The following is a 24,904-nucleotide window of genomic DNA, read 5'->3' as shown; positions in this document are numbered from 1 at the left end:
TGGTGCTCAAGCGGTGGACTAACACGCTCGAGCCACTAGTGTCGGGGAGGATCGAGGTTGCTTCGTGGCCACCGCCAGTGGTGGGGAAAAGTCGCAAGATCGGCCACATAGCCAAGGCCCTCACCTGTTGTTGCTACGTCCAACTCGACGTGAACGACTTGCACATGCTCGTCATTCCATCGGTGTTCCAGGCTGGCTTGAGGGAGTGGATCGAAATCCCTCTGCCACATAGCGTGCCCATTTCAACTTGTCGCTGGTGCAACCAGTAGGTGCAGGTCGGATATCATGGCAGGAAAATGGTGCTAGCGAGGAAGCAAGGCACTAGATGTAGGTGGAGGAACGGGACGTCGGATGTGGGCGGAGGAGCAGGGCGTCGGAGGTGCTCACCGTCACTGGAGAGGAGGCGGTCGCTGTCGCCAAAGAGGAGTTGGCCGCCCGAGTGGTGCTCATCTTTGGGGAGAAGGAGGAGAAGTGGAAGAGGAGGAGAGGAGAAGGTCGAAGAGGAGAGAAGAAGGTGCCGAAGTGGAAGAGGCAGAGAGTAGGAGGTGGAGAAGTGGAAGAGTAGGAAGGGAGAAGCTGGAGAAGATTAAGATGGTGAGGGGATAAGGTGGAGAAGGGGTAGATGAAGAGGGAAAGTTTGAAATGAGAGAGAGGTTTTTTTTTGGAATTTTTTTGCGCCGAAATCTAGAACCTAGAATTTTCTTTTCTTCTCGATTTTTTGGAATCTAAAAAATGGTAAACATCCGTAGGCAGTTGAAATCGGATGTAAAAATTTTCGTAGATATATTTTCATATAAAAAACTATTTCATCGGAGGTCGTATGCAACCAGAAAAATCGTTTTACCGAAACACGGCGTCATTTTGCATAATATATCAAAATTCACGTTTGTTAATTTTCCTTAAAACTAGATGACATAACACATAGCCATCTCGAAGGATTTTATCTTTCGAATTTTCTATCATTTTTTATTTTTTTTTTCAGAACTGAAAAAACGATATCGATCGACGCGCGGGTACTTTCTGGACCCGGTATGTACATAGAAGTCGCGTGCCTTTATTGGCGCTCGTTGCGGGTACTTTCTAGACCCGATTACAGTCGGACCCCATCTACTAGCCGTGTCCTACTCTCCGCTACGCTACCATTACGCGCATACCAGTCGCGTGCGAGTTTTCGACTCGCGACTACTAATACCAGTCGCTTGCGTTTAGAATGGTGCGCTGCCAATGAGCGTCCCCTATATTGTTTTCCCTACTAGTGCGAGGCCACTGCCTTGTCGCCCGAAATCCCCCAAGCAAGACGCAATGCAGCAGATCCTCGTTGCCACCTTCATCGATAGGCCGCACAGGGCCCTTATTAGGCGGGTGGCGGCGCGACGGGAAACCCTAGTCACCCTCGATTCGCTAGTAGCTCGAAATTTAGCACTATTTTACTGAGAGTTTTAAGTATACTATTACTCATATTGTCACTCACTTCATACTCGAGCTAGATACACCTATGCCTATTTTGCATACTTACGAGACCTTGTTCATTTTCATATGAGCTTCGTATATTTATTAGGTTTAGTAGGATTTTATTATATTTTCCTTATCTTTCCACATATTTGTGACCTAATTATGTGTAGGCGTTTCAGATTCTCCTTGTGTTGCTACACTTTCCACTCCAGTTTCACTTTACCTCTCTCTGCCATGATGATCTTGTAGGTTAGAGGATGGAAAAATAAATCCTAATTACAGCGACATAGAGTGGTCGAACCAGATTAGGAGGTCTAGCTAACTGCGCCAACTGATATGCATATCTTGATTTGAGGCACTAATGATATTTATGTGGTTGATTATGTGCCTAATACCCAAGATACATTATATTCAAAAAAAAAATCAAGGAACTGATATACATCCATATCAGGTGCGATCCACCTCTATAAGTAGACACTTAGCTAGACCCGTTTCTCCTCACCCAAGGAAATTTTCATCCACCTTGAATCGATTCAGTCTGGCAGGCATGGGCGCTAAGGTTGCAGCGACCGCCTTGTTCTTATTGCTCCTCGTGAGCTCTGGTTTTGGTGAGCCCTTGCCCCAAAAATATTATCCACCGCTCCTAATACTTCTCTCGGAGTAATTCTTAATCATGTTCTAGGCTTCTAGCTAGTTGACCGTGTTGTTTGAGCAGGCAAGAAACATACGCCATGCGAAGGGCCCAGCCAGACCTTCAAAGGAAACTGCGACTCTGCCGAGTGCAACGCAGCATGCATCACCGAGGAATACAAAGGAGGTTACTGCGACGTCGGAGGGATTGTTGATTGCATGTGTACCAACTTTTGTCACGACGGTCAGCCGCCAAAGAAGTTCGATCTGACTGAAGCCAAGGTCGACTAGACTATCCGTTCCTTGCGCTGTGGTGTAGATGTGCCTTAGATGAGATTTTTCAGTTCGTTGTGATGCTTTGCAAACTATAATGGAATGGTTTCGGATGTTTGTCTGGTTACTAGTATAAATTTTCCAAATATTAAGGAGGGGAAATAATACTATCTCTGTCCATAAAAACTTGTCGCAAATTTGTCTAAATAATCCTTTTATGGATGGAGGAAGTAGTAAGATCATGATCATCATAACATTGTGAATTTTAGGATTGAGAAATTTTGTTGATGTCAGTTTTTGTTATGGTATGTATGCTTACAGCTGACTACCGTACCCTCGTTGATGTAGACGGGAAATAATGCCAACAGTCTGTAATGTGCTGCTATATAGTAGTAGTTCTGAAGGCATCTGGGTGGTTCCAAATGCTCGAAATGGACTTCTCCTTCTCAATTACCTCCAGGAATTGACCAACTCACTACATCACGGTAAGGATTTGGGGGCACTTTTAAGTGCCCTTAAATGTGTAAAATATGCCTTTAAAACTTTTAAGAGCACATAAAAATGTGCCGAATTTACTTGCTACTCGGAAAGTATTAAGGGCACTTCAAATATGTGCCCTCATAGGTATACTTTTTAGGGCATATTTTAGACATGCCCCAAAAACTTTTAAGGGCACATAAAAATGTGCCTCGAAAAGTTTTGAGGGCACATAAAAAATGTGCCCCGAAAAGTTTTATGGGCATAACAAAAATGTGCCCTGAAAAGTTTTATGGGCATAACGAAAATGTGCCCTGAAAAGTTTAGATGGCACATCCAAAATGTGCCCCGAAAAGTTTAGAGGGCACATCTAAAATGTACCCTGAAAACTTTTGGAGGCACATTTGGATGTGCCTCGAAAATTTTCAAGGGCACATCCAAAATGTGCCCCGGAAACTTTTTGGGGCACATCCAAATATCAATTTACAATAATCACAGTAGCATAGCCTGTAGCTCAGACAACCTCAGTACATATATAGCGTTTCAAACTTCAGAAAATCATTCAAAATACAGTGTTACTCACATAAACAATTAATACAGCTGACATAAGATGCAGATGATCAATATTTAGAGTTGCAGAAACATTATATATTCATACATGATTTCAAAAAGTGAAACAACTACTGGTACAAGTACAAGCTGCGAACTAATAGTCAATACACATTCACCAGCTGTGCATCTACATACATGCAGATGGATTTTTTGTCTCCTTGAGTAACAACTTCTTAAGACTTTGCTACTAACAAGAAAAAAGAGGAACTGTAAATTATGAAGGGACCTTCAAGTAAGTTGCTAGCTATACCCGCTATTGTATAGAACCTCCTCAGTAAGAAGCATTGTATTGAAAATCTGCAGAAAACATAACTTTACTTGTCTTATAGCTGTGTTAAAATGTTGATACCTGATACCTGATATTATAAGAGTTATTTATATCCTATAAATGCTCATGATAAGGAGAAAGTGAAATCAATGCAGTATCCTATGTAGCACAGTGATTTTAAGAAATATTTATGTACTGTAATTATGTAGATAACACAGCTTAGATGTCACACAGTATTATGTCCTCAGAAACAACAGGGTGCAGTTCCCATTTGCCAGACATGGCCTAATCCACATGAGATGCATCAGCAAGAAAAGGTATCACAGCTTATTTGAAGGGGTTGTGATGACATAAGCTTAGGTAAAATCTGAGGTAAAACGCACTATTTAAGGATACCTGAGATAGATAAACAACCAATAAAAATTAGAAGCTACTCTTTGTCTGGACTAACCCTTCTCTGAACCAATCTATTGCACACTGGCAACTAATTTATGTTTTTTGAACTGAAATTTACTTGAAAGAATTTGGAAACGACAAGATGAAACGCTCTACACATTCCAGCATGTAATTGCACAAAGGACAATTTCTTCAGATTATGCAGCAACACGCAAATTACCAAAAAAGTGAAGATATAGGGTTAATGTAATTTACTTATATTCTCTGCTTTATAGTACAGTCTAGATTATGCTAAATCCTAAAAAAATCATGTAGAAGCAATATAATGTACAACTTCTAATAGAAAAATATAAATAGTTTTTATTAGCTAGTGGTCAGATGTAGACTGGTTTGACTACATGTTTTCAGCATCTTGTATTTGGGAATGAAGCTAGCAACGCTTGCCATGAAACAAATTTGTAGCAGAGACAAGAAAACATAGCTACAGAGCAAAATACGCGGATGACAAATCATAAAAGTAAATGGGTGCACTATCATGCAACTCATATCCTTAACACATTGCAGCAGTTAACAAATAGTCAAAGAACAACAAAGACCACAGTAACTGTACTCCCTCCATTCCTCAAAAAGCTTCGCAACTTTTTCTAGATATGGATGAATCTAGAGCTAAAACATGTCTATATACCTCCATATCTAGACAATTGAGAAGCTTTTGTTTTTTGGAATGGAGGGAGTATTTCCAATGGCGATTTAGATCCATTAAAAACAGTAGGAGGTCTCCGGAACTTCATTAACTTATCAAAGTGTCAAGAAATCAATGCAGCCGTTCAAGTATAATAATTAGATGGATATAAGAAGTCAATATAATCTAATAAAGCACCAGTATTAAGGAGCTAGCATTTTTCAATTGTGACACTGACACCATTCGTCCAAGCAACAAGAACAGTTTTCAAAAAATAGAGCAGGAAACCGAGTGACCTTGGAACAAACCTATTGTTCCAGTTGGCGGTTTCGCTCCACAAGTCGCTTAATCGCCGCATATTGGTTCTTTAGTTTCCACCTGGTATTCTTCAAGCTCAAGTTTCATCTCTCATTTTTCTGTCTCCAATCCAGGTAGTTTCTGGTCTTGATCCTGAATGCACTAAGAACATTAGCAGCAAAGTTTGGTGAAAACTAAAACTACTAGGTAAATGGCTGAACCCCATCTATCATATTCAGTCAGATACTAGTTCGAGATACACTCAAGCAAAACAACAAACAAAATCGAACACATCATGCCTTGTTAGAGGATACTGCATACAATACCATGTTTTTCCACAGCTGCTAACTCTGATCTGCGCTAGTGTTAAGTCTGAGCAAACTAACTTGCCTCTATATTTGAAGTTTGAGAGCTTCCTCCTATAGTTTAATTGAGTGCAAGCTGGCACCCACTATTGCAAAAGTTGTACTTGTACTGAGAGTGACGATTGAAACATAAAAGTAATTTGGCCACAAATACATGTTATTATAAGAAAAAAATGATAATATGAAACTACACGTCTACAATTGTATCAGTAGGTCCCAAGAACGACTAGCAATAAGATGGCAATTGATTGCATAGCACAGATAAGAGTTAGTGAGATACTAAATATTGGTGAAATGTTGCACTATTAGGAAAGTCAGGACAGCTGAGAGGCAGTTTACACTATGATTGATACCTTCGGGAGAGGCTTCTTGCCGGTCCGCGGGTGCGGCGTGGCTTTGGGACGACGTAAGGGACAACCAGGAGGCGCGGCAGCACGGGAACCGCAGTGGCAACAGAGCCCACAGCTAGGATTAGCCGCAGCGTTGCGCTCAGGGGCGGAACGGCGGGGCGCGAGTGAGGATCCGGTGTAGGGGGCCAAGACGCAGCTTGCTCAATGCGTGGTTGTAGCGGATGTTGTCGGCGTTGGCCGCCGACAGCCTGCTCCTGAATGCAGCCGACAAGGTTGTGTTCAACGGCCTAGGCTGCACCTCCAGCAGCCAGAGCAGCCTGGCCGATGGGCAGCACCACAGCTCTTGCTCTGGCAGAAATCCCTTCGTTTAAGCTAGGGCACCTATCATATCCTGTGCAAAACAACATGGTTAGCAAAGTCCACCAGGATAGTTATCACTTAACAATAACATGAGTGATATCGTAATTAGAATGGAAATAATTGTTCATGCTTATTAACCAAATAATGGATGTACAGGATATGTCAACTTTATTTTAGGAACTGTTGGACATTCTGAAATAATCATGTTGGAAAATCAGATATAGTAATCTAGTGAAGAGAATGAGTTATTCAACATCTAGTACTAACAAAGGTTTAAGGCTGATAATCCACCTTTATTTCAGTTAGTGTGAGATATGCCTCAACGTCAGGATCCCATGTCAAGTGAACTTTCTTCCCCTGTTCTTCCCCAGCGTCGTTTCACTCTTCCATTACATGAGGATCTGCCCACATCAGTTGCATATCATCTGGATCCAAGCAGTCGTCCCAATATTTAAAGCTCACAGTTATTTTGTACCGATCAATAGTTGTTTCTGTCGATCTACATTGAAAACAATATACAACTGAAACCCTGATGCCATATGGTAATAACCTTTCTCAAAGCACAAACAATCCCAGCGACCTAATTGGCCGTTTGTTCTGTACTTACATAGTGGGTAAGACAATTTTGACAGGATCATAAGTCAGTAGATACATTGGAACCAATACTTGCACAAAATGCAATCACATAATAAAAGGAAAGAGTATGCATAGACTGATTGCATGAGAATAGATGTGAGGGCATCCGAGTGTCTATAATCCTAACTGTGCACTCACTGGAGATGAAAAATCGTCCTATCATGTGCATTTATGCATCATATAGCAGCATCTAACAAACACAACAAAGTAAGCATACAACAAACACTGGAGGGCTGCAGTGGAGATCGAGCAGAGGCGGGGAGGGGAGGAGGCTGGTGCTCACCAAGCGCGGCCGCAAACGTCGAGGCTGAGAACGACGCCGCCGTGGAGTGGGAGGTATCAGATGCTAGGAGATCCGCGCAGCGTCGAGAATAGAGGCGATAGCTCGATGACGAGGGGCGCGCGGGGACCAGGATCCATTGGACATGCGCCACCACCAACGCGGATCGAGGAGGAGGTGGCCAGATGAGCCTACCCCAGCGGAATCACGCTGGTAACCGAGCCCAACCCCGCGGGCTAGGGTTAGCCGCGGCGTCGTGCTTGGGGGCGGAACCTAGAGGCGTCGGTGGGGATCCGGTGGAGGATCAAGCCGGAAAGTCCCCAGCAAGCGGCGGCGGACGCAGCCGGAGTTGGCCGGGACGGCAGCAGGCGGCGGTGGCTCATCGCGGGAGCGAGGAGGAGGTCTCGTCCAGGTGGGGATGGAACGGAGGGAGAAGGGAGAGAGAAAGGGGGTCGGGCTGGTGTGTTGACGTTGACCATCCGACTGGACCCTGTTTGGGTCGATCAATCGAAATGGATGGATCGTCCTGCCACGTTGGAGTTGGGTACGTACATCAGTTCATGGCTAGGTCGAACGAGCGATGAATGTGAGTTAACAAATTAACTACTCCGTCAATGATGATTTTAGGTCCATGCCTCAGAAGCTAGGTCGAGTTAAAACTCAACTATGTTTAGTAATATTTAGATAGTAGTTTATATGCATTGTTCTATTAGGGCACGCCGGTAATTTATTAGTAATCTGAACTTGGTCTGTAATAGATTTAAGTAGTTCCTGCTCTAAACTTGGTGTATAACTATTAATCTGTGTTTCCTCTGTTGGTGCTTTGTTATTTTCAGGGCACTTAACAAATGTGCCCTCATATGTATTAGGGGCACATGGATTTGTGCCCTCATAGCTATACCTATTAGGGCACATTGGAAAACTATTTACGGCACATGGATTTGTGCCCTAAAAGGTATACTTTAGAGGGCACATCCAAAATGTGCCATAATTGGTATGTTCTATAAGGGCACTTAAAATATGTGCCATAATTGATAACTTTTCAGGGCACATAGAAAATGTGCCTCTAAGAATGTGCCCTGAAATGTCTACCGTGGTGTAGTGACTTCGAGTGACCACTGACCAGCTTCTGCCTGCTCCAATTAGCTTGGTAGGTCATGGTTGTTCAAGCAATTAGTCCAGACCATTGAGATTATTAACCCCCAAAACCATATGATTGAGCTCACATGCGGCTTTTGTCAGTATATCTCTCATGTGATGCTATATTAGTCTGAAGGCATCTGGGTCACTGGGTGGTTCCAGATGATCGAAATTGACTTCTTCTCATTTACCTCTGGAAATTGACCAATTTCGAGTGACCACTGGCCAGCTTCTGCCATTACCTGCTCCAATTAGCTTCATAGGCCATCATCATTCAAGAAATTAGTTCAGTCCGTTGAGGTTATTGCCCCCAAAACCAAATGATTAAGTTTGTATGCAACTTCTGTCAATATCTCTCTTATTGTTTCCATGTACAAATTTGACGCGCAGGCTAACAGACATACATACACAAGTGCACATTCACGGACATCTGAATACCGTACACTTGCATGCTGCACCCTCAACAAGAACACCAGCCATCCATCAGTAAGTAAATCGATGAGCATAATCACATCTCATACACACCATCTCTTTGCAGAACTTGAAGCTGGCGCAAATGAAGACCAAACAAGTGAGGTGGGAGGTGTACTCGGCGCAGGCATGGCTTGTCGATCAAGGGCATAATTTTGAGTTCTATGACGAATCCAGGACTGTTTTAAACTTCTCTGTTATTCCAGACGCTGTGCATCTGAAAATAGTCAGGAATAAGCTGCGGGCTGCACTTGCTTCTGAATACTCTTTTGTTTTTCGGTTCTTTTCGGTTTTTTATAGAAAACGCTCGAAGTTTCTTTAACAGAAACCGGCGATCAAACAACATCGTCTTACCAAAAATCTGGACTTGAAATTTCAATTTCAGAAACGCATGTGCAGTTCCGGTGTGTGCCAACAAGGGCCCGAGAGAGCAAGGACAGTGCACATAAAACAAGCAGTGGCGGCGATGGTGACTTGGTGAGGGCAAAACGGCAGTGTCACGAGGTGTGGGCGGCAAGAAAGGGACCATGCTTGCACCAACCAACCACCATGGACGCACACCCACCCCTCGTGCCATGGTTTTGTCTCTCTTCTTCTTTTCCTCTCCTTTTAAGTTTGTCCACTGCCTATACATATCAGACATATATGCCTTGCCAGCAACCAACTTCTCTCCCCTCCTTGCTCTTGCAAGATTTGCTGGTGTGAGAGACTGAAGCTGCCAGCATGATCTGCTCGTCCAGCATGGATCCCACGGTTGTGCGGCGCCATCAGATCATGTTGCAGCTTCATTTCCTCACCACCACCAAAAGATTATGGAGCTGCTTCTTTGATTTCTCTTGCGCAGCTAGGCAGATGTGTGCGTGCAGCCACGGAAGGGTATGCTTGATTGCTTGCTAATTTGGTGTTGTTTTGTCATGCCATTGTCTGCAGGTTAGTATACTCGTTTTGTTGTCTCAGCTTTTCTTTAGGAGGTTCTGTCATCCAAATTCTCTCAAATTTTTGCTTATACCATCAAAATAAGATGGCTCACTCTTAGCGAAAGGAAATGAAAGGCAATTAGTCCCTTGCGAATTTATTAGGACATTGTCCCTCACACGTCCATTTCGAAAAAAATTGTCCCTCACACATGCTTCACGTCTGTATAGTTTTCCACCTTTTTAACGAAAATGTAGAAAGTCCAGCCTAAACATTAGGAACTCAGATTTGAGTTCGCGACAAATTTTCGAGCCCAATTCAACAGAGCTAGGCTCACCTTGTACTTCTGCTTAGTCATATCTTAATGAGATCACTGTGCATACAATACCTGTGCCTGGTTTTCTCTAATTTTACCGAAATTCAAATTGCATTGCTTAATTTCTTGGATGCATGACTCCCATTATTTTATTTTAAGCTAAACTGCATCTGCTGTCCGTCTTAACATGAAAACCTTTTATCCATCTATTGCTGTGTGAAGTGCAAACAATGCTCTGGCAATGGTAATAAATTTTTAACATTCAGTGTACCCTCTAGTTTTGCTGTGTAATGAAGATAACAATGCAAGACCCTCCAAGAGAGAAAAAAAAAAGAGCAAATGCGAACTGTAACATCCCTGACATATGGAATTGTACATGGATGATACAGACAATGGAATAATTATACTAGTATCAATTATAAATCAAGTAACTGCTCATTCCGTTTCATAATTCTTGTCGTGCTACTCATTCCGTTTCATAATTCTTGTCGTGGTTTTAGTTCCACGACAAAAATTGTGGGATGGAGGGAGTATTTGTTAACTGAGTGTCGGTAAACAGTGTGTAAAAACAGCATCATGTAGTAGGAAACTACAATAAGGTCCAAATCAACCAAATATGATCATGTGCGATTAGATTCCTTGCCTCCAAAAGGCCATGCAACTCAGACACTCCATTAACTAATTAAACATATAATAAGATTCTTATGTTTGTGCTTAACAGCGACATAACATCATGCTACTCCTCTATGCTCCTAGTTCAGTCACAATGACAGATACATAAATGGTTCATGTTGCCATCTAGATCATGCAAGTCTGATCTGAAATACTCCAGCGAGACTTTGTCTAGCTGTCTTCAAAAAAGCTGTTGTTGCTGTTGATTAACTTTGGTCCTTCTAGAAATTATTTTCAGCCAAAACTGTTCTATACATTGTTCTTCAAAGGAATGCAAAGTGGGTTTGTTCTGCTCATCGAATGAACCATGAAAAAGAGGCAGGATCTTGAAACAGCAAAGATGTTCTGCTCATCCAAGAATCTGAAACTTCATCTACATGAACTCATAAATAGCCCCTCTGGAAGGTTGGTTGAGCTCCATATCCTACTCCCAAATCAAGAGCTATAAAACTTTTCAACCACTTCTGCATTACCTTTAGTTTTTTAACACAAATGAGGGCACGCACAATTTCAAATGATATAGTAATGCTGGAAAGTCTATCTTTTGAAACCAACGGCCAACAAAAAGAAAGCAAAGCGACACAGGGAACACATGCGGAAATGCAAGACGTGAAACAGATAGCCATACACATCCACAGGGGTACGTCAGTTTCCAAGTACTTCACTCACAGGGAGGAAGTAGTAGGTCATTATTCACGACTCACCTAGCAAAATTGGTGACAAGCCTATCTCAAAGTTCCTTAAACATAAGGTTGCAACGTTACACCGATATCCCAACGAAAAGGGCATGCAGCAAGCTTGTAGGCACAGCTTGAATTAACTTAAGCCTCGTCAAGGGCAAGAACACCTGGGAGGGGCTTGCCTTCCAGCAGCTCCAAGCTCGCACCACCGCCAGTCGAGATGTGGCTCATCTTGTCAGCGAGCCCAGCCTTCTCAACAGCAGCAACAGAGTCACCGCCACCAATGATGGTCGTGACGCCCTTTCCGGTAAGCTCAGCCAACTGCTTGGCAATTGCCTGAAGAAACACAACAGTACTCAGCAACCAAAAAGAGGTAATAGATAGACAAATGGATGTTATGTGAGATTATACTCACATCAGTGCCTGCTGCAAACTTCTCAAACTCAAAAACTCCCATAGGACCATTCCAGATAACAGTCTTGGTGGTGTCCAAGGCAGCACTGAAAGTCTTGATGGAATCCGGGCCAACATCGAGACCCATCCAACCATCAGGGATAGCATCGGCAGAAACAATCTATAAAAAATGTTTAAAAAAAGTGAGCATCAGCAAAGCACGCTTTGGTGCAAAATGTCACTTTAATTACACCAAGAGCACTAGGGTAATTGTGTAAAATGAACAAACCTTGCTTTCAGCATCTGGTGCAAACTTGTCAGCTACAACAACATCGGTTGGAAGCAAGAGGCTAACACCTTTGGCCTTTGCCGTTTCAATTAGTGAAGTTGCCAGTTCAAGTTTGTCTTCCTCCACAAGAGACTTTCCAACAGCTTTTCCCTGGGCTTTGTAGAATGTGAAGATCATACCACCACCAAGGATGAGGATATCAACCTTCGCCAGCAGAGACTCAATCACACCAATCTTAGATGAGACCTTGGATCCACCAACAATGGCAGCAAATGGCTTCTTTGGGTTGGCAACAGCTCCGACAAGGTAGTCAAGTTCCTGGGAGGATTAAAATAGTTAGGCACCCTGCTATTTTGTTCTGACATATTTGTTCCAAAGCTTATTGAAAAATCTAAGTAAAGCATCCTAACTATCAACCTAAGGTTGCTACATCAACAGATAGCAAATGATCTGTGTCCTATGATAAATTTGCAATTAGCGTCCACAGCAGCTGATAGGTTGTTTCTTCTTTCAAAATAAGGACAAAATCACTGAGGCAAAATGCCATAATCAAATTAACACCAGCATGAACTGATTTTTTTTTTAAAGATGTACTTAGGATTGTAAGAAAATTATGTGCAGGAATGATTCATCATTACAGATATACCTTCTGCATGAGGAAGCCAGCAACAGAAGGCCTCAAGAACTTGGTTACACCCTCCGTTGAAGCATGAGCCCTGTGTGCTGTGCCGAAAGCGTCATTCACATAAAGGTCAGCAACTGATGCAAGCTTCTTAGCGAACTCAGGATCATTCTTCTCTTCCTCCTTGTAGAACCTGACATTCTCTAGGAGCAGAACACCACCCTCTGGCAAAGCAGCAGCCAATTTCTCAACTTCCTCACCAATGCAGTCATTGGCCATCACAACCTATTGACATAAGTAAAAAAAGGTGTAGAATATAAGTGCTCTTAATCTAGTTGAAAGGGACAACAGAAGTTATCATGAGCCCATAACGTACATCAACTCCAAGGAGCTCAGACAAGCGTGGAACAAGAGGCTTCAAGCTGAACTTGGGGGTGACACCTTTTGGGCGGCCCTGAAAAATGCAACAATGAAATCTGTTAGAAAAGGGAAAATCAACAGTTACAGTCCGTACATCTGATATCTCAAGCAATGTAATTGGCATAAACTGTTTTTCACAGAAGATATAAAATCTGGAATGGTTGGAACAACCAACAATATACTCATCCGAAGATCAGAGCCAAAAGTTGGTTGTTGGTGACATAAAACAAGGTGAAAGGAACACAATTTATAGTCAGGATAGTTGTTGAATCAGTGAATTGTACATGGTTAAAAGGGTGAATTGTTCTAGTTATCAGTAATCCCATCAGATATTCTAATACTAGTTATTATGCTATCCAGACAACATCAAACAACAATTTTGTAGATGTCAAAATGAGGAGGTGCAAACAACTAGACATGTCCTTGTGACTGCTCCTACTCAAAGTCAGAAGACAATACTGAACAACCCAAGATGAAGTTAAATTTTAGCAGTGACCAAGCAGACGAGAAAATAATAAACCAAATTTGTACAAGTGAAATTTTATATACACAAGCCGGGCAGGCATCCCTGAACTGCAATTCGCTCAAAATTGAGATATAACTGTTAACATGCAACTGCAATATAGTAGGTTACGCTCATCAGAACAACTAATAATAACCAATCTAATGACGAGGATCACATATACTGGTTCAGGTAGCCTGGCAATGTCGGGGGGACATTTTCTGAACCTTAAGCAAAAGTATGAAGAGTTGTATAGCCACGGATCAAAATTCAGAAGCAACTCTAAATTTCCACACCACGTGATCAGACAGACCCACTCAACCCAATCCAAGCCTACCATAAATTACGCATCCAGTCCAGATAATCAAATCCAATACTGGTATCGACTATAGTAAGCAGCAGGTCCCGGATCAACAAGCGTGGGTGGGTGGGTGGGTGGGATTTGGGCGCTCACCAGATGGCTGGCGAGGATGACCTTGGCGCCCTTGTCGAGGAGGAACTTGACGGTGGGGATGGATGCGCGGATGCGTGTGTCGTCGGTGATCTTCTGGGCGTCGTCGAGCGGCACGTTGAGGTCTGCGCGCACGAACACCTTCTTCCCCTTGAGATCCGCCTCCCCCAGGGTGCCCACGCTCCTCTTGGTCGCCATCCCTGCACCCAAAACCAGCACCGCGAGCGTCAGACAACAGCCCGCGAGAAGGCGGCAGATCCGGACAGGATCCGGGCACGGCGAGGGGCGATCGGAGGATGGGGCTCACCGTGAGAAAGCGGATCGAATCGGCGGCGATCTGGACGAGGGAGTGACGCAGCTTTGGTCGGACGGACGGATTGATGGATGGATGGATGGATGTGGCGACGCAGGCCCGGTTTTCTTTATAGAGGCGACGGCGTGGCGAGCGATGGGGGCGAATATTCGGGGCATTTGCGGTGGCGCTGTGTCGGTGACATGTGGGGTCACCATTGGTGGGACAGGGTGTCAGTGGGAGAGGATGGTTTAGGTGGGCGTTGTGGCTTGGAGCGGGGGAAAGAATGGGGCGGTGCCCACGGATTGCCGACGGACGGCCCGGATTCGTTTGATGGTTTTGGAAAATGGAGGAAAGGAGGGGATCCTTCTGGAAAGCATGGTTGGCACGGGCGGCTCGTCTTCTTCGTGTGCCCATGTCAGCCTGACCTTTGGGCTCACGGGCAATGGTGGTGGGATCGGCGCCTAATAAATTGGTCTTCAAACACAACTTTGATTTTGATTTTGAAGGGGACACGCATATTGATTTTTGGAGAATTTTTGATAGATTTTTTTTTGGAAAAAATTAGTTCAGTTCTTGTTTATGGATTGGTACCAATGAGCAACTTGGTATCGAAGAATAGACATGGAAAATTCAAATTGATATTTTCTATACACCCTCCATTCCATATTAATAAGTATCATGGGCCACTTTTTAGTTTTGGTTTAATCTGTACATTGTAAGATTATTAGAAGGACAACTTCCACTTCCATACCCCATCGATAATATATCTGTATCAAATCACTCTCATGCATTATATATCCACATACTTTGTTGTCTCACTAGGCCTCCTTGTCCTTTTATCTTCGTCTTTCGAACCTCTCTATTATCCTTTCAAACCATTGCATGAATCTTTGTTTACTGCTCCGCTTATATGGGAGAAGAAAGGTGCCAAGCTTGACCTCTTGTTGTCGAAGGCACAACCTCTTTCTCGATATGAAGAAGTCGGTGAAAAGAAGACAATGTAACTTAGTCACTTTCAGTGAAATCATCTTTTCCCCAAGTTTATGGATATTTATCCTATTTTAGATGTTGTAATTAAGGGTGCGAAGGTCCCACAACTTCCATTTCATATGAAGTTAAGGCACAATTAGTCTGTTCTAGACATCATCTGCAGTTCCTAACAAGAGACACGATATACAAAACACACAAAAACATCAACAGAACTAGAAGCATGTATAAGAGAATTACAAAGAAAGCAAGCCCGCTACCATGAAAAACATTACCATCCACAAGACATAACAAAACACAATATGATTTATACTTTTCTTACAACTATAAATCTACATTTATCATCTCTTGAGAACTTAAAAATATGGGTTCTTATGGTTTACCAACTAAATACTTTGACACTTAAAGGAATCATAGTCATGGTTTTAAAGGCGTCCAGGCGTCCCAAGGCGAGGGGGGCGCCTCAACGCCTAGGCGTTCAAGGCGCGTTGCAAGGCGACGCCTTTGAGGCTCTTGCTGGAAGCAAGGCACCAGCTAGGTAGGGATGGGCAGATGAACTAACCTGGAATTTGCTGGCCACATAGCATCCATATTTTCCATCCTTTTCCCCATTTCTTCTTTCCCCAACAGAAATCTGCATAAAACATGAGATCTATGGTTAGAACTTGTCTTAACAGACCACCATAGGTAAAAGAACAGAGAGTAAATGAGCCTCCAAATGCAAAAAAAGATAACAAACAGGCAAACAGCAGTGCATTACATATTACATGACAAATGGTCCAGAACATAAATAGGTCTACTGGTAGTGTGGTACACAACCAGAGAACACAATAAATTAGGTTCACAACAACATAAAATAGGTTCCACTTCCACATAACACAATAAAATCATAAGCAAGGCTGGCACTCTCAATCCAAGTCTCAAAAGTGATCATCGAAGTCATCCATGGTAGCATTTTGGTTCTCATCATCTTGGTCAGCACTAGTTGGGTCTTCATCATCATCGGTCACATCCACATCATCTTCAACATAGTCTCAATCATCATCCTCTCCATTGGGCTCACTTGAGGGTTGTACCTGGTCATCTTCTTGATCATCTGACTCGTATGATCGTGTTGGAGCAGGCCTTTTGCGCTGCCTTTGGTACTGGATGTTGGCATTTGAGGGACCCCTTCCCATGGTTGCACTTGCACCTCTAGGAAAATTGCGGCCTTGCAGCGATGAACTTGCACCAACAGCCTCATCAACAAGCTCCCATGAAATGTCATCGGGACACCCTCTAGCACCTTGGGGTGGAGGCATTGTTGGGTCAACCCACTCATTGCCCCAATCAAAATCATCAATGATTAGAGGGTCATAGCTTTTGTCACCAATCTTCTCACGCCTCTTTTGAAACCTATCCATGTTCTTCCGGTTGTATGAAACAAAAACATTGTCATTCAAGATTCGGTGTTGTAACCGATTCCTTTTCTTGGTATGGATCTACAAATAGCAAATAGAGCAATAGAATGAATAAATAAATTGCTGCAATTACTTGCTCATGCTGAAATAAAGACAAAGAAGTTACTCACAAATTCAAATGCACTCCAATTCCTCTCACAACCGGATGATGATGCACAAAGACTAACAATCCTCTTTGCAAACCTTTGTAGGTCAATGGCTCGACCACCATATGAACTCCACCAATCAACTACAATAGGAAAAACACACTTGCATTAGGAGTTTGTACATAGAATAACATGCGAAATTAACTTGCTTGTTGCTGAAATTAGCTTGAGTTCACTTACGAGGGTTTCTTTTGCCCATGTTTTCGATGGCCATCACATTAGAAAAACCTTGTCGCTTGTCCTCATAGAGAACGACTTGTGCATCAATCTTGTTCGAGTGGGTACATCAGCTACCATTTTTGCAAGGACATCATTGAAACAACTTCTTAGCTCACCAACAAGTTCATCATCACCACTCTCTTTAATAGAGAAGTATTTTCCAGGGTTAAAAAACAAAGCAGCCCCATACAATGGATGATCCATTTGAGTCTCCCAACGTTTGTCAATAATGGTCATGACCATCTTGGGCAAACCTTGCTTGTTTTGTTGAGGAAAAGCTTGTCTGATCTTATCCTTTGCAGCCGTCATTAGTGCAGAAATTTCTGGCATGGCAGGAAGCTCATCACCATCTGCAATCCTAAGCACTCGAAGTAGTGGACTTGTAACTCTAATGCGGTCCTCACTGCATGCCACCATTCCGCTGAAAGCACAATGTCTTGCACATTCAAACCGGTCGTAGTTTTGGCCAATTTGTTTGCAACCCACTCCCTACTTGTAAATAGACTCCTCAAAGCTTGCTTGTGCTTGACCAAACTCTTAAGAGCAAGACATGATGTGGCAAAGCGAGTGGCTGCGGGTCTCACAAGATCCTCGTTGCCGGTTGCCTTCCTCATTAGAGCAAGAAGTCTTCCATGCCTATAGATGAAAGTAGTGACTCGTCTACCATGTGCAATTGGCTTCTTAAATGCTTTTAGCTTCCCTATATCTTCCAACATTAGGTCGAGGCAATGGCATGCACATGGACTCCAATAAAGTGTAGGAATCCTCTCCATTAGAATCTTGCCCGCTGCCTTGTAGTTAGCACCATTGTCGGTGACAACTTGGACAACATTCTCTTTTCCAACACCTTCAATTCTCTTCTCAAGCAAATCTGCTATCATTCGAGCATCTTGGCATTCAATTGATGCATCAACCGACTCCAAGAAGTAAGTTCCCGCTGGGCTGTTTACAAGGAAGTTGATTAAGTGGCGTCCCCTTCTATCCGACCATCCATCTGACATTAGTGTGCAGCCATATTGCTTCCATGCTGTCTCGTGCTCCGCTCTCAAGAGTTTTGTTTCATTCACACAATCCCTAAGCAATGGCTCCCGCAGCTTGTAAGGGGAAGGAGGCTTGTAACCCGAGCCACATTGACAAGATGCTTCTATTGCAATTTAAAATTGTCTAGAACTTGCAACATTGAAAGGTATGCCACACTCATAGAAGAACAATGCCCACTGCATATCCACATAGTGCAACTCTGCCTCCGTTTTTGTGCTTGACTCCATGGTGCTTTGAGAACGCCTGGAGCGTCTTTCATCAACAATATCCTCGAGTTTTCTCCTAAGCATTGAAGCAATTGACTTGGTTCCAACAGATTGAACCTTATCCTTATTGCCGCTGATTTTCATAGCAAAGGCTCTCTTGTTTCTTTTGGCAGCTGTCCCTGAACTTTCTCTTGTAGTGGAGACTTCAGCTGTTGTTGCTGTCCCTGCTGCATCTACCTCCACAACATCATCATCTGGCAGTGCTTGGTTTCTCCTGTTCTTCACCAAATACTCATATATCTCTCTCTTGAGTTGTGTGCTAGCCCTTGGACAGCCTAATGCATCTCCACCAGTGCCAGCAAGATGTTCCTTATGCCTTTTGATCCCTCCCTGAGTTACCTTGCCACAGAGATTGCACTTAACAATATTGCTATTGCCAGGTGTCACCATATAGCCATAGTTCCAGCCCGGATCAGTTGTCCTCCGTGGCTCGCGTTCGGATCTTTCATTGGATCGTAATCCCCATCAGCCATTGTGACACTACAATCAAGGAGTCAAGGACAACCACCAATTAAATTAATGATAAAGAGCATCCAAAGATCAAATACTCTACTTTAATCACAACATCCAGCAGCTAACAAGGACAAGTGGACAACAAAAGCTACTAATTTAATCAGCATCCACTACTATAATCACAGCAGCAGCTACCAAGGCAAAGCAGGCACTAAATTATTCAGAGGCAGGCAGGCAGCTTACTACTACTACTATATATCACAGCCAAAGCAGGCAGCATAAGTGCAGCACATAGCCAGGGGGAGGAGAGGCTGTACACTACCAAGGCACCAACAACAGAACATGCAGAATAGAGCAAAGCAAGCTCGCTGCATAGGGGAGGAGAAGCCGTACCGGTGGGAGGAGTTGCCGAAGCTTGGCCACAAGCTTGGCCGGAGTTGGGGAGGCCGGCGGATGGGGAGCGACGAGCGGATCCGGCGGAGCCGAGGAGGACGTGTGAGAGGAGCTCACTCCTCTCTCTCTTCTCTCCGGATAGTTTTTCCTGGTCGGTTCCCCTCTCTCTTCCTCTCTTTTCCCTTTAGATGGCATCTTTCCCTCCCGAGCCCGCCAGATTCCAGTTTTCCTTCCCGCCAAAATTTTCGTTTCCGCCAAAAGGACATAGGCGTCCAGAATCATGCAAAGCGGCCATTTTTGCGCCTAGGCGACGCCTTTGGACGCCTCAGAGACGCCTCTAGACGCCTATGACAGAAAACAAAGGCGACTTCGACGCCTTGCCCTTCTGGCACGCCTGGACGCTTAAGCGTCGCTTAGGCGACGCCTAGGCGACGCCTTTAAAACCATGATCATAGTCAACCAAAAAGCTCTGAAATGAATTCTAGCATGTTGTGTTTCTACAAAGATTTAATCGAACAAACCAATACTTTCTAACGGACGTCTACATTTATAATTTTACTCGCTCAAGGCAGCATGCCATTGTTTATAGTTCATCCCAATTCTTAGTTGTCTCCATCCAAAGAATATGGCGAAAGCAAAGATCACCCCACGAATCACTAGTAGTTACCTAGCTACCATGATGTTAACACTAAAGTTAATTAATATGTTGCTAAATATAAAACGTTTTGGAAAGTCAATGGCTTGGCAAAACATGTTATATTTAGAAAATGGGTGGAGTTTCTTAATTAATAGAACAAACCAGAGTTTTTTGGCCGGTTTTAAAAAAAAAGCGGATGGAGTTAAAGATAAAAGCTTAAAAAAGCATTCTCTCATAGATTTAGACACTAGACAAACATTTTTCCACAATCTCTCTTGATTACTTACACCCTTACAAGAGATTCATATAAGTTTTCAAGATACATCTATATTAACAATAATTAATATGAATTGTAGGAGGTATTATTTTTCTACCGAAAGGTGAAGAATAACAGTTCTACTGGACCCTGACAGAAAAGCAGTACAGTGACATATTTAGCTCTAACAGTTCTCCCGTTATTTTGTTTTTTCTCTTCCTTTTGCAGGGAATACTTTTTTCTTTTCTTCTAGCAAGATCGAGCAGTACTGGGCCAAAACGAAAGTGGGCTTGCCTGAAAACATTCGATCGGCAGTGGACGACGCCACGACGGCAACAGGGGAAGCAGCGCAACCCACCTCCGTGACCACACCAATGGCGACCACCGCCTGCTCCCCGCTGCTCTCCTCCACCGCGGCCATCTCCGCCTCGCAGTCGGTCACCCCCTCCTCCAAGCGCTTCCTCCCGCGCCCCTACCGCCCACCGCGGCCCAGGCCCCGACTCCGCGCGGGCTCCCTCAAGGAATGGCGCGAGTTCGAGGACGCCGTTGAGAGCAAGGACCTCTCGCGCGCGCTGCGCTTCCTGCAGTCGGTGGAGCCCGCGTATTATCCGGAGGCGCCAGCGTCCGCGGGTACGCAGGTGGCGCTCCCCGTGCCGCCGGGGCGGGACTGGGAGGTGCTGGACGCCTGCATCGACGCCGACGACATGCGGCTCGTCGGCCGGGCGTATCAGTTCCTCTCCGACCGCGGGGTCCTCGCCAACTTCGGCAAGTGCAAAAACATAGGTAAATGGCGGTCTCTCATTAATTTAATTTCCCCTTCTTAGTGTGATAATTGGATCCACTTGAGGTTTTGTTATGCAAAATTATACTATCCCAATTGCCGAACTGCATTTAAAATTGTTCTTGGTGTGGAAGTCATGTTATCTGTTGCAGTGAGTTCCGTGATGTCTGCACGGTTCATGCTAAAATCCAGCATTCTAGCGTGCATAGGGTGGCTAGCTATCTGTAGCATGCGAACTGATCTGAAAGTTTGTGTTATTCAAGCTGCATTTACGGATTGATATTTTTCACCACTGACCTGTGCATGTTCATGCATTTTGCTGCAGTTCTCGAGGGACCAAGAGAAGTTACACCAACAACCTTAAAGGAGATGACAGGCCTGGAAGGTGAGAAGTGAGGAAATACGCCCATCTCTTCCAACTGTACTGTTCCTTATTCAAAGATTGAAGTCGATCTTCACTTGTTATTTCTAATCTCATACTGCAGTACTCTTGCCTTTGCAATGGATATGTGAAATAGGCTGATACAACAATTTGGAAGGATTCTCTTTCTTCTGTAGCTCATATCTTCTTCATGTATTACCTTTTTCAGCTGCAAAGCTTGCACCAAAGAAGTGGGGTCTCTCAGGGAATTCTCCTTATGTCCTGACTATGTTTCTTGGAGGTGTATCTTTTCTACTGACTCAGGGAGTTGATCTACGGCCTAACTTAGCTGCCATATTGGGGTTAGCAACAGCAGATGCGCTCTTCCTTGGTGGTACTTGTGCTGCACAAATCTCATCTTTCTGGCCTCCATACAAGCGCAGAATCCTTGTACATGAAGCAGGCCATCTTCTTACCGGTATTACTTCCCTTCAGTTTCTCTCACTGTTTTATGGCCTCAAGTTCTTGTAACCAGTGGAGGTCCCAACACATCAGGAATGGGTGTTCAAAGTTGAAAAATAATCTACTGTAAATTTTAGAAGACAATTCACAATTTCATGACAATGTTCAAGCATTGATCCCTTCTTCCACTTCTTGATTTATTCTTCAGGCAATTTATTGTAGCAAAAAAATCAATCACCAATTATGGCCATTGAGTAGAATTGGCTATTGGGGCTTCACGGTAGGTTGGCTTTAGGGACTGAAGAAAATTAAAAAAATCTACTAGAATTATGGATCAAACTTGTGATTGTTTATTCCAAAGATGCAAATATATCACCAATTTGGCTAAAGACTCCTTTGCGACTATCAGGAAAGATACTGTTTTATTGTACCAACTTATCAGTATGTATGACCAGTACAGCTATCTAATAACTGATTTTATGTCCAAAATTTGGGTGTGCATGTACACCCTTGCCCATAGCGTGGGCCAACCCTGTGCAATCAATGCAACGTTGGGATTGTAGCTTTTACTTGTTAGTTTGCATTATGCAGTTTTTATAGCATCCTACTTGTGAGAATAGTTTATTATCCTAACATACCTTACTTCCATGAACCTGTGTCTAGCTTATCTAATGGGTTGCCCCATACGAGGAGTCATCTTGGATCCCTTTGTGGCATTGCGAATGGGCATTCAAGGCCAGGTGCAACTGTTAATAATTTCCATGTTATATTGTATATATGTTCTGCTATTGTGTTTTATGTCTATAATCTGATGAAGTAATGCAATTTCTGTTGTTTATGAACATCACCTTGCCTTCTCATAAATTTGATTTAACTTTACTTCCAATTTGCAACTGTGCTACTGCCATTGCTAGCAAGTGGTGCAACTGATTTCAATCTCCTCATGTTCCTGCACACTATATTGAGAAACAAAGAACAAGTGTTTTGTTATAGGTTGCATTTTGTTGCAGTTTTAGAAGTAATTAGAAGCTTATACACCTCACTGGACTAGTATATAGCCAAGACTTCACAAATGTCTTGTAAATATATATATGATTAAACTTTGTTGCTTTGCATTGTACTGATTGTGGCACATTCCCTTAATTTTGTTTCCTGAATAATGTGACATACGAATTTCAAGTTCCCATAGAGATCTCAAGGTTGTTATCTCATACGTCTGCAGGCAGGGACACAGTTCTGGGATGAAAAAATGGAAAAAGAACTCGGTGAGGGTCATCTATCTAGTACAGCATTTGACAGGTGTGAAAATTATTATATTTGAATGATGCCCCCTTGAGTTCTTGGATGGTATTTCTGTTCGTTGTTTCTCAAGCAAGGTCTTGATTTCAGATACTGCATGATTCTATTTGCTGGGATTGCTGCAGAAGCACTTGTATATGGGGAGGCAGAAGGAGGAGAAAATGATGAGAATTTATTCAGGAGTTTATGCATTCTGCTTAATCCCCCGCTTTCTGTTGCGCAGGTTCATTTTGTTCTGATAAATCTCTTATCTGCATCTTAATAAACGAAAATAGTCAGTGAATATAATTATTCGTTGCTTATCAGATGGCAAACAGAGCTCGCTGGTCAGTCATGCAATCTTACAACCTTCTGAAGTGGCACAAGAAAGCGCATAGAGCTGCCGTCAAAGCACTCGAAAGTGGACATGGTCTCAGCGTTGTCATTAGGAGGATAGAAGAAGCCATCTCTTCCGACATATAGCTGGAGGAGAGATTGATCTCTAACATGTATTCCTGCCGATTTAGGTTTCCTGGCAGCTTGCTGTCAGCAATGCAAAGAAGATGACACACATACAAATCATTGTACATACTGAGGCAAGAACTAGAATTAACTTGGGAATGGATGCTTTTTCTTCATTGAAATCAGAAGCATAGATGATCCACTGATCCCTTGATTTGGGTAAAGGAGGACGAATTGTCTGAAGCATTTGTGGATAGAACAATTCTCATGGAGCTTGCAAGTTGGGAAGCAGATGTCTGGCTAATGTTGCTGCAGATAAAAATCTACATGTATACAGGAGGTTAGATTTTTGGCAAACAGTTCGTTAACTCTTCATGAATATAAGCATAGGTACAATACAATAGCTGATCATTTGCAGCGTAAAATAGCACCCAGCCACCTGGATTGGTCTCCGGTGAGCTTATTTTCGTATATATGACATGAATGATGGCTGTTATGATTGGTATGTTGCTGCGCCTGACCCAACAATGGTCGGGGACTTGGGGTCATGTTGAAGTTCGAACAAATTAGATGCCTGATCCTTTCTAGGATCAGCTTGTCACACTTATTTGCTTATTGCTCACCTCCAAGCATCAACATGTTATGCTAGTTAATTAAGGTTTCCTGGCAGCTCAGAAATACACAGAAGATGACACACATAAAAATGGTTGCACATATTGAGACGAGAACTAGAATTAACTTGGGAATGCAAAAACTTCTCTTCATTGAAATCAGAAGCATGCATGATCCATTGTTCCCTTGATATAGGTAAAGTAGGACAACCCACATGGAGCTTTGCAAGTTGGGAAGCGGCTATGTGGTTAATGTTGTTGCCAATATGATACATGGACATGTATAGGAGATATTTAAAAATTGTTTCACTTTTATACTCTTCACAAATATAAACATACATACAACAGAAATAGCTATCAAATTGCAGTGCATAATAGCACCCAGGTTGTTCCCCTCCAGTAACAAACTGCCATCAATATAGTGGCCCTGTTGAACCAACGATATGATCGATCCCAGAAAGGCTCAGCTTTGTCACGTTTGTTGCTTAATTCCAAGAACCAAAATCCTATTCCCTCCCACTTTAAGCCTTGTATGGTAACGTTTTCGGGAGAGATTCTGTGCCTGAACTGCCACCCTCTGTTTTCATTATGAAGGATGAATAGAATTATGCATGCATACCCTCAGTTTCAGTACACAGGGCGAACATAATTACTGCATATTTTCTTATCGAAACAGACTAATTCCAGAATCGCTATCCACTTCCGCTAAGTTAAAAAAGGCGAATAGAAACCAGTGTAAGACCGTTTCGAGAAAAGAAAAGAAAAAAGTAGTTAGATTGGAAAATTGCTTTCATATGGCGATTGCTTAATTCTTATAAATTAAGTCCTCACGAGTTTAGCGATGTTT

General features: G+C 43.1%; 2 protein-coding genes and 2 long non-coding RNA genes across 4 annotated transcripts; 1 reads left to right on the top strand and 3 right to left on the bottom strand.

The window, feature by feature from the left end:
• Positions 1 to 3,524: 3,524 nt before the first annotated feature.
• On the bottom strand, positions 3,525 to 6,531 carry LOC124695862. Its single transcript, XR_007000601.1, has 4 exons — positions 6,454 to 6,531; positions 5,806 to 6,193; positions 5,099 to 5,240; positions 3,525 to 3,741 (listed from the first exon to the last, which is right to left on the bottom strand). It is a non-coding gene; the product is annotated as an uncharacterized LOC124695862 (long non-coding RNA).
• Positions 6,532 to 11,189: 4,658 nt separating this feature from the next.
• Positions 11,190 to 14,301, bottom strand: LOC124701515 (phosphoglycerate kinase, cytosolic-like). The gene is made up of 7 exons (XM_047233593.1): positions 14,257 to 14,301; positions 13,953 to 14,149; positions 12,953 to 13,030; positions 12,601 to 12,861; positions 11,955 to 12,272; positions 11,688 to 11,846; positions 11,190 to 11,608 (listed from the first exon to the last, which is right to left on the bottom strand). The coding sequence occupies exons 2-7, from the start codon at positions 14,145 to 14,147 to the stop codon at positions 11,414 to 11,416; spliced, it is 1,206 nt and encodes a 401-aa protein (XP_047089549.1). The 5' UTR covers positions 14,148 to 14,149; positions 14,257 to 14,301; the 3' UTR covers positions 11,190 to 11,413.
• A 2,186-nt stretch (positions 14,302 to 16,487) lies between these two features.
• On the bottom strand, positions 16,488 to 17,110 carry LOC124695860. Its single transcript, XR_007000600.1, has 3 exons — positions 17,018 to 17,110; positions 16,802 to 16,920; positions 16,488 to 16,712 (listed from the first exon to the last, which is right to left on the bottom strand). It is a non-coding gene; the product is annotated as an uncharacterized LOC124695860 (long non-coding RNA).
• Positions 17,111 to 20,424: 3,314 nt separating this feature from the next.
• LOC124695859 lies at positions 20,425 to 23,947 on the top strand. Its single transcript, XM_047228668.1, has 7 exons — positions 20,425 to 20,885; positions 21,209 to 21,268; positions 21,474 to 21,722; positions 22,370 to 22,446; positions 22,929 to 23,005; positions 23,096 to 23,228; positions 23,312 to 23,947. Exons 1-7 carry the CDS (start codon positions 20,477 to 20,479, stop codon positions 23,465 to 23,467), a joined length of 1,161 nt encoding a protein of 386 aa, XP_047084624.1. The 5' UTR covers positions 20,425 to 20,476; the 3' UTR covers positions 23,468 to 23,947.
• Positions 23,948 to 24,904: the final 957 nt, after the last annotated feature.

This window comes from Lolium rigidum, chromosome 3 (genome assembly GCF_022539505.1).
Source record: "Lolium rigidum isolate FL_2022 chromosome 3, APGP_CSIRO_Lrig_0.1, whole genome shotgun sequence".
In the NCBI taxonomy this organism is placed as follows: domain Eukaryota; kingdom Viridiplantae; phylum Streptophyta; class Magnoliopsida; order Poales; family Poaceae; genus Lolium; species Lolium rigidum.
Note: the sequence above shows the minus strand (reverse complement) of the source record. Positions and strands in the feature narration are given on the sequence as shown.

What these genes read in the sequence shown, in the direction of transcription:
- LOC124695859 (XM_047228668.1), top strand. Translation starts at nt 20,477, where the DNA reads ATGGCGACCACCGCCTGCTCCCCGCTGCTCTCCTCCACCGCGGCCATC. An exon ending in AGCAGGCCATCTTCTTACCG is followed by an intron (nt 21,723 to 22,369) that starts GTATTACTTCCC and finishes ACCTGTGTCTAG; the next exon opens with CTTATCTAATGGGTTGCCCC. An exon ending in TCTAGTACAGCATTTGACAG is followed by an intron (nt 23,006 to 23,095) that starts GTGTGAAAATTA and finishes TCTTGATTTCAG; the next exon opens with ATACTGCATGATTCTATTTG.
- LOC124701515 (XM_047233593.1), bottom strand. Translation starts at nt 14,147, where the DNA reads ATGGCGACCAAGAGGAGCGTGGGCACCCTGGGGGAGGCGGATCTCAAG. An exon ending in CTGGCTTCCTCATGCAGAAG is followed by an intron (nt 12,273 to 12,600) that starts GTATATCTGTAA and finishes TAATCCTCCCAG; the next exon opens with GAACTTGACTACCTTGTCGG. An exon ending in CACCAGATGCTGAAAGCAAG is followed by an intron (nt 11,847 to 11,954) that starts GTTTGTTCATTT and finishes CATTTTTTATAG; the next exon opens with ATTGTTTCTGCCGATGCTAT.